The sequence below is a fragment of the Hyperolius riggenbachi genome, chromosome 4 (assembly GCF_040937935.1).
Source record: "Hyperolius riggenbachi isolate aHypRig1 chromosome 4, aHypRig1.pri, whole genome shotgun sequence".
Classification (NCBI taxonomy): Eukaryota; Metazoa; Chordata; class Amphibia; order Anura; family Hyperoliidae; genus Hyperolius; species Hyperolius riggenbachi.
In genome coordinates, this window is record NC_090649.1 from 390,524,994 (window position 1) to 390,537,502 (window position 12,509).

General features: G+C 44.3%; 1 protein-coding gene across 3 annotated transcripts in view; it reads left to right on the forward strand.

Moving 5' to 3' along the window:
• EDARADD (EDAR associated via death domain) overlaps positions 1–8,121 on the forward strand; it is a 121,581-nt gene extending 113,460 nt beyond the window's left edge. For all 3 annotated transcript variants that reach the window (XM_068232166.1, XM_068232167.1, XM_068232168.1), the window contains 2 exons: positions 928–973; positions 7,747–8,121. In XM_068232166.1, the coding sequence (XP_068088267.1) occupies positions 928–973; positions 7,747–8,114 (414 nt within the window). In that variant the 3' untranslated portion in view covers positions 8,115–8,121. The remainder of the gene's footprint in view (positions 1–927; positions 974–7,746) is intronic.
• Positions 8,122–12,509: the final 4,388 nt, after the last annotated feature.

Sequence of the window (12,509 nt, forward strand, 5' to 3'; positions counted from 1 at the left end):
ACATTGCAGATTTGCTCCCGCACGGTCTCTCATTACCACCCGCTAGTAGAAAGAACAGTGAATGGGAACACACGTTCCCATTCACCGATCTAAGTGCCTGTGATCAATATTCACCTGCAACAATGAGATGCCGTGCGGTCATTGACAAAACACGAGTATGTAGTAAATGTTACACTTTAGGAATAAACCGAAGGGGAAGCATCTAGTGGCCAAATAGTAAATTGCACCCTAATACATTACACTACAATCAAACACATGCATCTCCTATGAAAATTAACCACTTACTTCCTCCACTCTCACATAGCTACCAAAATAAAATATTTGTATTTATATTAAAAAAACAAACAAACAAAAATGATATTTAGAAAAAAAAAAACATAAATAGTTAGCTTAGGGACAGAAATGTTTGAATATGTATGTCATGAGGGTACGCTACTGTTGATTTTGCAAGTATGGGCTTGTAACTAATGACAGACCCAAAACTGAAAAAAGACACCTTTATTTCCAAATAAAATATTGTTGCTATACATTGTACTAGGTAGATAATTTAAACGTTATAATAACCAGGACATATGGGCAAATAAATTGTGTGGCTTTTATGCACAGTAGCATGTTTTATTTTAAAACCATAATAGCCAAAAATGGAGAAATAATGAATTTAATTATCTTATTTTCTTATTATTCCTGTAAAAATGCTTTTAGAATAAACTTTTTCTTAGCAAAACACTCGTGGCAAAAAAAAAAATCAAAAACTAAGATATAGATCATTTTGGTGTAATAAGTAGTGATAAAGCTATTGGCGAATAAACAGGAGGAGCACTGAAATGTGAAAATTGCTCTGGTCCTTAAGGGGAAAAACCACTCAGTGGTGAAGTAGTTAAACCATACATGTAATTAATCCTAAATATGCTTATTATTATTTTGCAGCCAGAAGAAAACGATTGCCCTGTGACTACTATAAATGCCCTGTCCGGTGAGTTTAGATCGCTGAAATCCTTATTAGCTATCTTACTAAACCCTGTGGGGAGTTGCTTGAAATAAAACATTATGAAAACTGAGAAAAAATGTGGTTGGCGGCTTTAAGCAGAAATTCCAAACGTTACAAACAGGGATGTACAAATCCTTGCTGCACTGCCTAACCAAGCAGATGACACTTAAATAATGTCACTCTAGGTAGTGATATCTTGTGATGATGTAAAAAATCTTAATTGCAGAGATCAGAAAGAGAAAGTTACCCATGATGGCTCGCTTAGGCTGTGTTTACACTTAATCAGTTGGTAGGCGTTTTTTTTTCTTCTCCATAGCAGTGCATTGTGAAAAAGATTTCAGTTAAAATGCGTTAAATGTGAGCTGTGCCATAGGAAAACATAGGCATAATGCTGGGTACACACTATGAGATTTTATGGTCGATTTACTGTCAGATCGATTATTTCCAACATGTCCGATTTGCTTTCCGATCGATTTCCAAGCATTTTCCGATCGATTTCCATTAACTTTAATAGGAAGTTGATCGGAAAATGCTCAGAAATCGATCAGAAAGCAAATCGGACATGTTGAAAATAATCGATCTGACAGTAAATCGACCATAAAATCTCACAGTGTGTACCCAGCATTACTTTGAAAATCAGTTGTCCTTTCAGTTATAACTGAGAGCAACTGATTAAGGGACTGTTTCCATTACACGCAGTTTCTGGATGCATAAAACTGACTCCAATGAATGCTTATGGGAAATCTACATCAGAAAAATTGCGTTTAGTGGAAACAGGCCCATAGGGATTCATTGGAGTCAGTTTTTCTGCATCCAGAATCCACGTGTAGTGGAAAGAGGTCCTAAGTGTAAAAAGGGCCTAAGGGTGTACATCAACAATACGATCATACATGAATCAAGTCTGTATCATTGATGGGCACCTTAAGAATTAATAACGTGATTCCTGGTTATTGCTGTAGAGCAGCCTTGCTCAACCTGTTTACCATAGAGGAACCCACCAAATAACTTTAGGATCTCAGGGAACCCCTGAAGAAAAGTTATACCTTAGGGTAAGGAGAGGGCATTTATTTTACAGGAGGTATGGTGGGTATTCAATGTCAGCTTGTGGAGAGACTGGGAGCCCAATCTGGTGCAATATCGTTAGGTCACCAGGATAATGGAAAGGATAGTGATAGTAGATATACTCTTATTTGGTTTCTGTATGAGGCAATGTATGATTGCACGAGGGGTAGAACCGTCCCTACTCTGCCTTGAAAAGTATGATGGTGGTCGTTGCTCCAAAAAAAGAGAATTTCAGTACTGGGAGTTTTTCCAAGAACTACTCCCCATAGGTAGGGGCAAATACTAGATACTGTCAGTGGCGGCTCCAGCTTCAGATTTTTGGGGGGGCTCAAAGGGGGCACGAGGGCTGGCTTGGGGGGGGACCGCGGTGAAAATTTGGGCGTGGTCATGATGTCATGTGGGCGGGGCTAACTTTAATGTAGTTGTACCAGCTAACGTAGTTACATGAAAAAAAAATGAAGTAAACGCACATAATGACAGGTAGCCTTTCACCAGTAAATGCACATAAGAATCAGCTTTTCAGCAGTTAATGCACGTAATGACAAACAGCGTTTCCTCATTAAATGCACATAAGAGACAGCTTTTCACCAGTTAATGCACATAATGACAGACTGCGTTTCTGCAGTAAATGCACATAAAGGGACAGCTTTTCACCAGTTAATGCACGTAATGACAGACTGCGTTTCCGCAGTAAATGCACATAAGAGCCTGCTTTTCACCAGTTAATGCACGTATTGACAGACAGTTTCCCCATTAAATGCACATAAGAGCCTGCTTTTCACCAGTTAATGCATGTAATGACAGACAGTTTACCCAGTAAATGCACATAAGAGACAACTTTTCACCAGTTAATTCACATAATGACAGACTGCATTTCCGCAGTAAATGCACATAAGGGACAGCTTTTCACCAGTTAATGCACATAATGACAGACTGCGTTTCCGCAGTAAATGCACATAAGGGACAACTTTTCACCAGTTCATGCACATAATGACAGACAGTGTCCCCAGCATAGGTAGCCAGGTGTATAGATGTCCCCAGTATATGTAGCCAGGCGTATAGCTGTCCCCAGTATATGTAGTCAGGCTGGTGGTGGTGGGCTGGGGGCCCCAGGGCACCTCAAGCCTGACTGGTGGTGGGCTGGAGGCCTCATGCCTGCGTGGCTGGTGGGCTGGGGTCCCAGGGAAGCTCAGGCCTGGCTAGTGGTGGTGGGCTGGGGGCCCCAGGGCAGCTCAGGCCTGGCTGGTGGTGGTGGGCTGGGGGCCCCAGGGCAGCTCAGGCCTGGCTGGTGGTGGTGGGCTGGGGGCCCCAGGGCAGCTCAGTGGGTGCGAGTGGGTGGGGAGGAGGGTGCCAGTGGGTGGGGAGGAGGGTACCTGTGGGTGGAAAGGAGGGTGCCACTGGGTGGGGAGGACGGTGCCAGTGGGCAGGAGGAGGGTGTCAGTGGGTAGGAGGAGGGTGCCAGTGGGTGGGGAGGAGGGTACCTGTGGGTGGAAAGGAGGGTGACACTGGGTGGGGGAGAAAGGTGCCAGTGGGTAGGAGGATAGTCTCAGTGGGTAGGAGGAGGGTGCCAGACTGCCAGTGGGTGGGGAAGAGGGTGCCAGTGGGTAGGGGGGTCGTCAGTGGAGGGGGGAGAATGCCCGTGGGTGGGGAGGAAGGTGCCCCTGTGTGTGAGGAGATTGCCCTGGGGAGAGAAGACAGGAAGAAAATGATCGAGGCGCCAGCCGCGCTAATAAGGGATGCGGGAGCCTGCTTTATTCCTCCCTCCCTCCTCCCTTTCTCTGAATGCCCCCACCTGCTGTGAATGTCCCCGTCCCCCCCCCCCCGTAGGCAGTGTGTGCGGAGCATAGCGGAGCGGTAGGTCCTCCTACCGCAATCCATGCTCACCGGCAACTAGTCTCCTGCTTCCTGTGACGTCATGGTAAACAGGAAGCAAGAGACTAGTTGCCGGTGAGCATGGATTGCGGTAAGAGGACCTACCGCTCCGCTCTGCTCCGCACACACTGCCTACGGGGGGGGGGGGGGGGGACATTCACAGTAGGTGGGGGCGCATTCATAGGAAGGGAGGAGGGAGGGAGGAATAATGCAGGCTCCCGCATCCCTTATTAGCGCGGCTGGCGCCTCGATCATTTTTTGTCATCTAACAAGTACAGACTTGCGGTGGCCACGGCCAGCGGGGGGGCTTTAAGAGGGGCTAACAAGTTGCCAGCTGGGGCTGAAGCCTGGGCAAGCCCCAGTGTAGTGCCGCCACTGGATACTGTATGTAGCTGGAGGTGCCCGATGTTGAAAAATTATAAATAAAAATGTATAGCAAGGTAGGATACCTGCAAGGGTCTTTAGTGGATATTGCTATATACATATTTATATATGATTTTTCAACATTGAGCACCTCCACCTACATACAGTATATGGTGGAAATTCACACTTTTTTATTTTTCATTGTAATAGCCTTCAAGACGTGATACAACAGCTACATGACCGCAATGGCATTGTTGAGCAAGGAGGGAGATTAAAATTCAGGGTGGGCAAATATTGAGCGAAGAGGTACATTTGAAGCCTTTCACCCACCAGCCAAGCTAGCACCTCCTCCTGAGTCCTCTCTCACCAGGAGTAAAAATGCCACAGAACTCCTGTGAGGTCCTAAAGCAGGGGTGTCAAAACTCAATCACGTAATGGGCCAAAATCTAAAACATAGTCTGAGTCGCGGGCCAAATTGTTTAATAAGATTCCACACTTACTGAACAGTCTAAAACTACCTACGGTATATCACTGTGGATAGTCCGAATTTTTGACACCTACGTTTTGGATGTAAAGAGGAGGGGTTGGCTTATCCGTGGGCATGTGACCTGTGTGGGGCCCCCCGTAGGCAAAGTGTGTGTTGGAGCAAGCTTCAGCATGTATAGCTACCTGTCCTTGCTCCAGGTTGCATCCAAAAGTGTCCTGTACAGCTTCTGAACTGGATGCTATAGCTCCAGGCTCACTGCGGTCACATGACAGTGAGCCTGGAGTTCTAGTGACCAGTTCAGATGCTGCATTGGCCACTAAAGGATACAAGCCGAAGCTAGGACAAGTACGTAACTGTATACAGTGGGATGCGAAAGTTTGGGCAATGTTGTTAATAGTCATGATTTTCCTGTATAAATCGTTGGTTGTTACGATAAAAAATGTCAGTTAAATATATCATATAGGAGACATACACAGTGATATTTCAGAAGTGAAATTAAGTTTATTGGATTTACAGAAAGTGTGCAATAATTGTTTAAACAAAATGAGGCAGGTGCATAAATTTGGGCACCACAAAAAAGAAATGAAATCAATTTTTAGTAGATTCTCATTTTGCATAAATGACAGCCTCTAAACGCTTCCCGTAGGTTCCAATGAGAGTCTGGATTCTGACTGAAGGTATTTTGGACCATTACTGTTTACAAAACATCTCTAGTTCATTCAGGTTTGATGGCTTCCAAGCATGGGCATCTCTCTTTAACTCACACCACAGATTTTTAATTATATTCAGATCTGGGGACTGAGATGGCCATTCCAGAACATTGTACTTGTTCCTCTGCATGAATGCCTTAGTGGATTATGAGCAGTGTTTAGGGTCGTTGTTTTGTTGAAAGATCCAGCCCCGGCACAGCTTCAGCTTTATCACTTATTCCTGGACTATAGAATCTGCTGAAAATGAGTGGAATCCATGCGTCCCTCAACTTTGACAAGATTCCTAGTCCCTGCACTGACCACACAGCCCCACAGCATGATGGAACCACCACTATATTTTACTGTAGGTAGCAGGTGTTTTTCTTGAAATGCTGTGTTGTTTTTCCTCCATGCATAACGCCCCTTGTTATGCCCAAATAATTCAATTTTAGTTTCAGCAGTCCACAGCATCTTATTCCAAAATGAAGCGGGCTTGTCCAAATGTGCTTTAGCATATCTCAATCGGCTCTGTTTGTACTGTGGGTGGAGAAAATGCTTCCTCTGCATACAGCATCTTCTTGTGTAAAGTGCGCCGAATGGTTGAACAATGCACAGTGACTCCATCTCCAGCAAGATGATATTGTAGGTCTTTGGTACTGGTCATGGGTTGACTCTGACTGTTCTCACCATTTGGCGCTTCTGTCTGTCCAAGATTTTTCTTGGTCTACCACTTCCAGCCTTAACTTGAACTGAGGCTGTGGTCTTCCATTTCCTCAATATGTTCCTAACTGTGGAAACAGACAGCTGAAATCTCTGAGACAGCTTTCTGTATCTTTCCCCTAAACCATGATGGTGAACAATCTTTGTCTTCAGGTTATTTGAGAGTTGTTTTGAGAGCCCATGTTGCTACTATTCAAAGGCATTTAAAAAAGGAGGGAAAATTACAATTGACCCCCTTAAATACACTTTCTTATAATTGGATTCACCTGTGTATGTAGTTCAGGGGTCACTGAGCTTACCAAGACAATTTGAGTTCCAATAATTGGTTCTAAAGGTTTTGGAATCAATAAAATGACAATTTATGCACCTGCCTAATTGTATTTAAACAATTATTGCACACTTTCTGTAAATCCAATAAACTTTATTACACTTCTCAGATATCACTGTGTGTGTCTCCTATATGATATATTTAACTGACATTTTTATCGTAACAACCAACGATTTATACAGGAAAATCATGACGATTAAAAACGTTGCCCAAACTTTCGCATCCCAGTGTACGCAGCAGCAAGCTCAGCTGTGAAATGTGTGTGCTCAGGCCCGGATTTACCTTACAGGAGCCTATAGGAACAGATATCCTGGCATCCTAGACTTCACCCTCCATGACCCTACAAACCCCCACTTAACTGCACTGCAAGTGTGCTGGCTGTAGAAGCTGTCACTTCTCCCTTACTTCCCTTCTCATCATAGGTAGCTACAGGTTCCTTTTACTATCAGATAGCCAGAGCTATCCTCAGTATTAAGTAGCTAGAAGTGCCCCCGAGTATTAGGTAGCTAGAGGTTCCACTGACTAAAGGGAGATCTGGTCAGTGGAATGCAGAGAGCTGGGTGAGTAACCTGTCATTTACACCCTGCACAGTTGAGGCGGGAGGGAGGCACTTGGGTAGGGGAGTGAGCCCCCTTTTCATCATCAGGTGCCTGTAGGCACGTGCCTACAGTGCCTTATGGTAAATCCAGCCCTGTGTGCTTTACCAGCCACCGGGAGTTTGGATCCCAGGATGAGGCCCCATGCTAATTTCATTGGGGGTTCCGCTGGGGCTTATTGCTGCACCCTGGCTCAAACTGCCAATGTTTCAACCAGAAACACTGTCACTGGTTTACTTCTCTGGACAGGAGTTGTGCTGTCAATCTTTTACTGCTTACAATAATGGACATTTGAAGCTCTCGAGAGCCACATAAAATGGCAAGGAAGGTCGCATTCGGCCCGCAGGCCTTAAGTCTGAACACCTGTGTCCTAAGGAACCCTGGGGTTTCATAGATGCCTGGTTGAAAAATCCTGTTACAAATCTCTTTATTCTGCTTTTACACATTGTTTTGGCAGGGAAAATATTTACAAAATACACTTCTAAAACCAAAATAAATAACATTATTTATTTTACTTTTACATTTATTTTGAAAAAGAAAGCACAGTCCGCCTCCAAGCTGTATTAACCTTTCAATTAACTAAGAAGTGCTGTCATTTTATGGTCCGTTGTCACATTGTATTGTTTTGTATGTGTTCACAGATTTGACCAATTCCTATAAGGAGAGCAGTGACATCTGCAATTCCATCCCAACCATCAGTGACTTGCTGGATGATGAGGACCTGCTATATGTCTTGAAGATAAAGTTGGACCCTTGCCACCCCACTGTGAAAAACTGGAGGAACTTTGCCAGCAAATGGGGAATGAGTTATGATGAGCTGTGTTTTCTGGAGCAGAAACAGCAAAGTCCCACCATTGGCTTCCTGCTACGGAATAGTGAGAGGACTGTGGAGCAGCTAATAGACCTGTGTAAACTCTACAAGAGGGTTGATGTTCAGAAAGTCTTACTGAAATGGGTCAATGTTGATTGGCCAATGAGAGTACATAAAAGTTACAGGAGTAGTGTGTGATTAAGAATTGTTATGGATGCCATATTTTTTTTGTTTTTATGAAATAATTTGTTTTTGTATAAAATGTCCCATGCAGTTTATTAGATTTACCATTTCAATGTAGGTGGGCATTTCTGTTCGTTGTGATTGCTGGTATGCTGAATTACATATTTGCTTTTCATCTCTATTTACATTTTCAGTGAATTTGTGGTACTAGGGGAACATTAAGAAAAATCAGTTCTCAACAACAGCCATATTACTTTAGTGGGAACCGGACCCAAAGCTAATGGTGTCCTGATTCTTTCCTCTCACTGTCAGATGCAGGAATCCCTCTCTAATACAGAGTAGCACAGTGGAGCTGTAATAATATTGCCTGCTCCAGCATAGGGTTTGCAACTCTCCCATGCAGCCACCTGCTCTCACTGACCTCTGGTCTTCTTGCCTGTCATGTGACATTATGTAACAAACAATAAGACTCAGGACCAGGGTAGGAGTGAGTGAGAGCTGGTGCCTACACATACCACACCTGTGGCCACACTTGGTGGACATACTAGTTACTGATAGGTTGGCATCACTTGTTAGTTGGAACATGGGGGTGGAGGCCATAATTGCTATGTAGGTGTAGGTTGATAGTGGCAGCACTTGCTATTAAGGAAGAAGAGGGGTGGTAGATGACTGCTGGCGATACTTGCTTTGCTGAGGACTGACAGCACTTGTTACTGGTGAGGGCAGTGTTTGTTATGTGGGTGGGAGTTAATGGACGTCGCACTTGTTATGGGGGAAAGGTATCCACATTTCTTATGGGGGAAGGGGAGGGGGTGGCAGCCTCTGTTATGGAGGGAAGGGAGGTTATGGTGGCTGTGGTTGTTATATGGTAACTTAGGGGTTCCCACAAAGGGGAAGGCAGGAAACAAAAGTAGGGGTATACCTTCAAGGTTTTGCCAAAGTCCACATTAGTCAGTAGGGATTGAGTCATTCAGGTGCAACTACATTTGAGATGATGCTATTGCAAAATGGACTAATCAAACCTAGCAGTTAAAGCATTTGATTGGTCCATATTCAAACTGCATAGATGTGCAGTAACATATGCATAATCCTGCACCATCTTATAATTATTTTCATATTTCAAGTAGAGAGTTGGTACTAAGGCAAAACGTTGTACTACATGTCATTCAGACGAATGTGGAACAGGAATATTGGGAAACAAAATCACCTATATACGTCTGATGTAGGCTGAAGAAGTTTTGTACTAAAATGCCTTTGCACACCCTTGGTGTATTGATGCAAAAACACAGAACACCTACAGGTTTCCACGGCAGTCTGATGGTTATTATACAAGTATGAGAAATCCATACTAAAAATTAAAGCTGACCGGTCTTAAGCCTGAGCACTAAAAACAGAACATCTGATGAAAACAGCACAATTGAACGCTGCCCTTAAATGAAAACCACATGTCAAAAATAATAAGTACAGGCTGTTAAAATAATATGCAAATTTTAACTTGGCCTGTAATATTTGTACTTAGCCTATTACCTTCTACCTCTCAAGCCTCCCTGGTGGTTTTTAAATGTGATGAGTGTCTTCATGGACCAATAAAGCTCAGGAACTCTATTAACTTTACTTTCATTTTTTTCCATTTTGACTTCGGAATCCTTTAACTCTCTGTAACTGCTGAACTTTTTGACATGCAGTTTTCACTGCAGGGAACATTTGATTGTGTATTTATAGTTTGAATTTTGGCTGATTTGCAATAAAAAAAGAATTCCATCCAGCACCCTATTAGGACATGAATGAGTGCAGGTATTCACATCAAGGCATCAAGGTTTTGGGTCACCCCAAGCTGCTTGGTTACTCTGTTGTACTGGTCCAAGCCCTATCCCATACAGCCATATCAATCCCTGCCATGTACTGATGAGGACCAAAAGTCGGAAACAGGCTGTGATTGAGTTACAGTTAGTGCAGGAGGTTGCCAGGGAACAAGTAGAGTGAGCCCTAATAGAAGGAGGTGGAGATACTTTCCCTACCTCATAAGCTAAGGCTATCACTTGACATAACCACCTTGCTAGGGTCTGCTTAGAAGCCTGATGGTCTTTTCTTTTACAAGAAAAAATAATAGACAGCTGACTAAAAACTGTGCACTCCTTGGTTCTAGCCAGGTAAGTCAATAAAGCCATCCTAAAATGTAAGCACTGGAACTCCTGGCCTTTGGCACAGGAGGGTTTGGCACAAAATTATGGCAGAACAATCAAATGAGATCTGTGAAAGTGTGATGAAACCTTTGGTAGGTAAGCAGAATCTAAAGACAAAACCTGTAAAAAAATGGTTAAAAATGGATCTTTGACAGATAACGCCTGTAGGTCACCTAGTCTTCTCGCTGAGGTAATCAAAATCAGGAATACATCACTCAGTGTAAGTAATCTAATGTCTATACTGTCTATGGGTTCAAATGGTGCTTTCGTGAGACAATTAAAAAGAAGCGACAAATCCCATTGTGGAAAAATCTTTGGTTTCAAATTCAATGGAGTAGACCTTTGTACCGCTCTAAAAAATATTTTGACCAAATTCTCCTGTGCTAAACGCTTGTCCAAAAAAATAGAAAAGGCTGCACATTGCACCTTAAGTAAAGCAGAGGGACACCAAGAGCCCCAATAGTGTAATGCGTCTTGGGGACAACAAAATAAATGAGAAGTTAAAATGATACTTACAAACCAGGGATACCAATAGGCAACCACTGTATAGGCAGGTGGGGAGAACAATCCTGACCCCACTCAGGAATAAAAAGTCACTCTCTGTAGACAGGAAAATATTGTAACAACCCTCCACCCAGGGTGGACTCAATATAGTGTACAAGATACAGAGGTGCCAAAAGAATAAAAGGTAATTAAATTAACTTAAAAAACCAACTGGTTAAACAGAGGAGGCAGCGGTGGTCTTACCCCCTCCAAACAGACACAGGCAAGGACTGCGATTCAGACAGTCAACAATTTATTCGGAACTCCAAAAAACAATGCGACGCGTTTCACGTGCCATGCATCCCGCTTCCTCAGGCAAAATACAGTAGGAGTCACAGCATCTGTATTATATCAGCGATATAATCACAGAGGCGCCGAGCTCGCTGATATAATACAGATGCTGTGACTCCTACTGTATTTTGCCTGAGGAAGCGGGATGTATGGCCCGTGAAATGCGTCGCATTGTTTTTTGGAGTTCCGAATAAATTCTTGACTGTCTGAATCACATTCCTTGCCTGTGTCTGTTTGGAGGGGGTAAGACCACCGCTGCCTCCTCTGTTTAACCAGTTGTTTTTTTAAGTTCATTTAATTACCTTTTATTCTTTTGGCGCCTCTGTATCTTGTACACTATATTGCACCTTAAGTGTACTGAGCACTAAGTGTTTCTTAGTTCCTTCCTGGAAAAATTCCAACACAGAGTCCAATTCCATCAGAGACCGTATTTTTCATATTTTATTTTTTATCCCCCAAAAGTTAAGAGAAAAAGTCACTGCATCTTATGGTCCGAATAGTACATTCGGCCAGCACCCACCACCAACTCAGTACCAGTGCCCCTCCTCCTCTACCCTCTGCAGCAGCAATTACAATGTCTCCGATGACCCCCCCACCTGCTTCTTTAGCCCCTGCAGCAGGAACAGGTATGCCTGTGGCGATCCTCCCTCTTCTACCCCCTACAGGAGGAACAGGAATGCCCGTGGCACTCCCCTTTCCACTCTAGCCCCAGCAGCGATTGCAGTAGTGGACAGCGGAAGCCTTCACCTGACCTGGAATGATCCTCCATCTTGTGTCCCCTCCTGGTTGCATCCACATTGGTTTCTCACTGTGTGAGGTCATAGGTTACTGCAGCAAGAGACAAGTGTGGAAACAAGCAGGAGGGGACAAAAGATGAAGGAAGGATCGCTCCAGGTCAGATGAGGGCTTCCGCTGTCTGCTTCTGCTATCGCAGAGGGGGGGGGGGGGGGGGGGTGATCACCGCAGGCATTCCTGTTCCTGGAAGTAGAAGATGGAAGATACCAGAGGTCATTCCTGTTGTGGCTAGAGGAAGGGGCGCCATGGGCATCCTGTTCTTCCTGTGGGAGAGGGGGTAGAATGAGGGGATCGCCGCAGGTATTCCTGTTCCTCCTGTGAGGGGTAGAAGAGGGAGGATTGCTGCAGGCATTCCTGCTCCTCTTGTGGAGATAGAATGGGGGGTCGCCCTGGGCATTCCTGTTCATCCTGTGAGGGTAGAAGAGGAGGGTCGCTGTGGGCATTCCTGTTCCCCCTGCCTGGTGTGGGGTAGAAGGGGGGTCTCTACAGCCATTCCTGTTGCGGGGGCTAGAGGAGCGGGTGGGGGGGTCACTGTGAACATTGTTGTAACTGCTGCTGCGGTGGCTGGGGAGGTGGGTCATTTCTGCGTGGGCAGGAG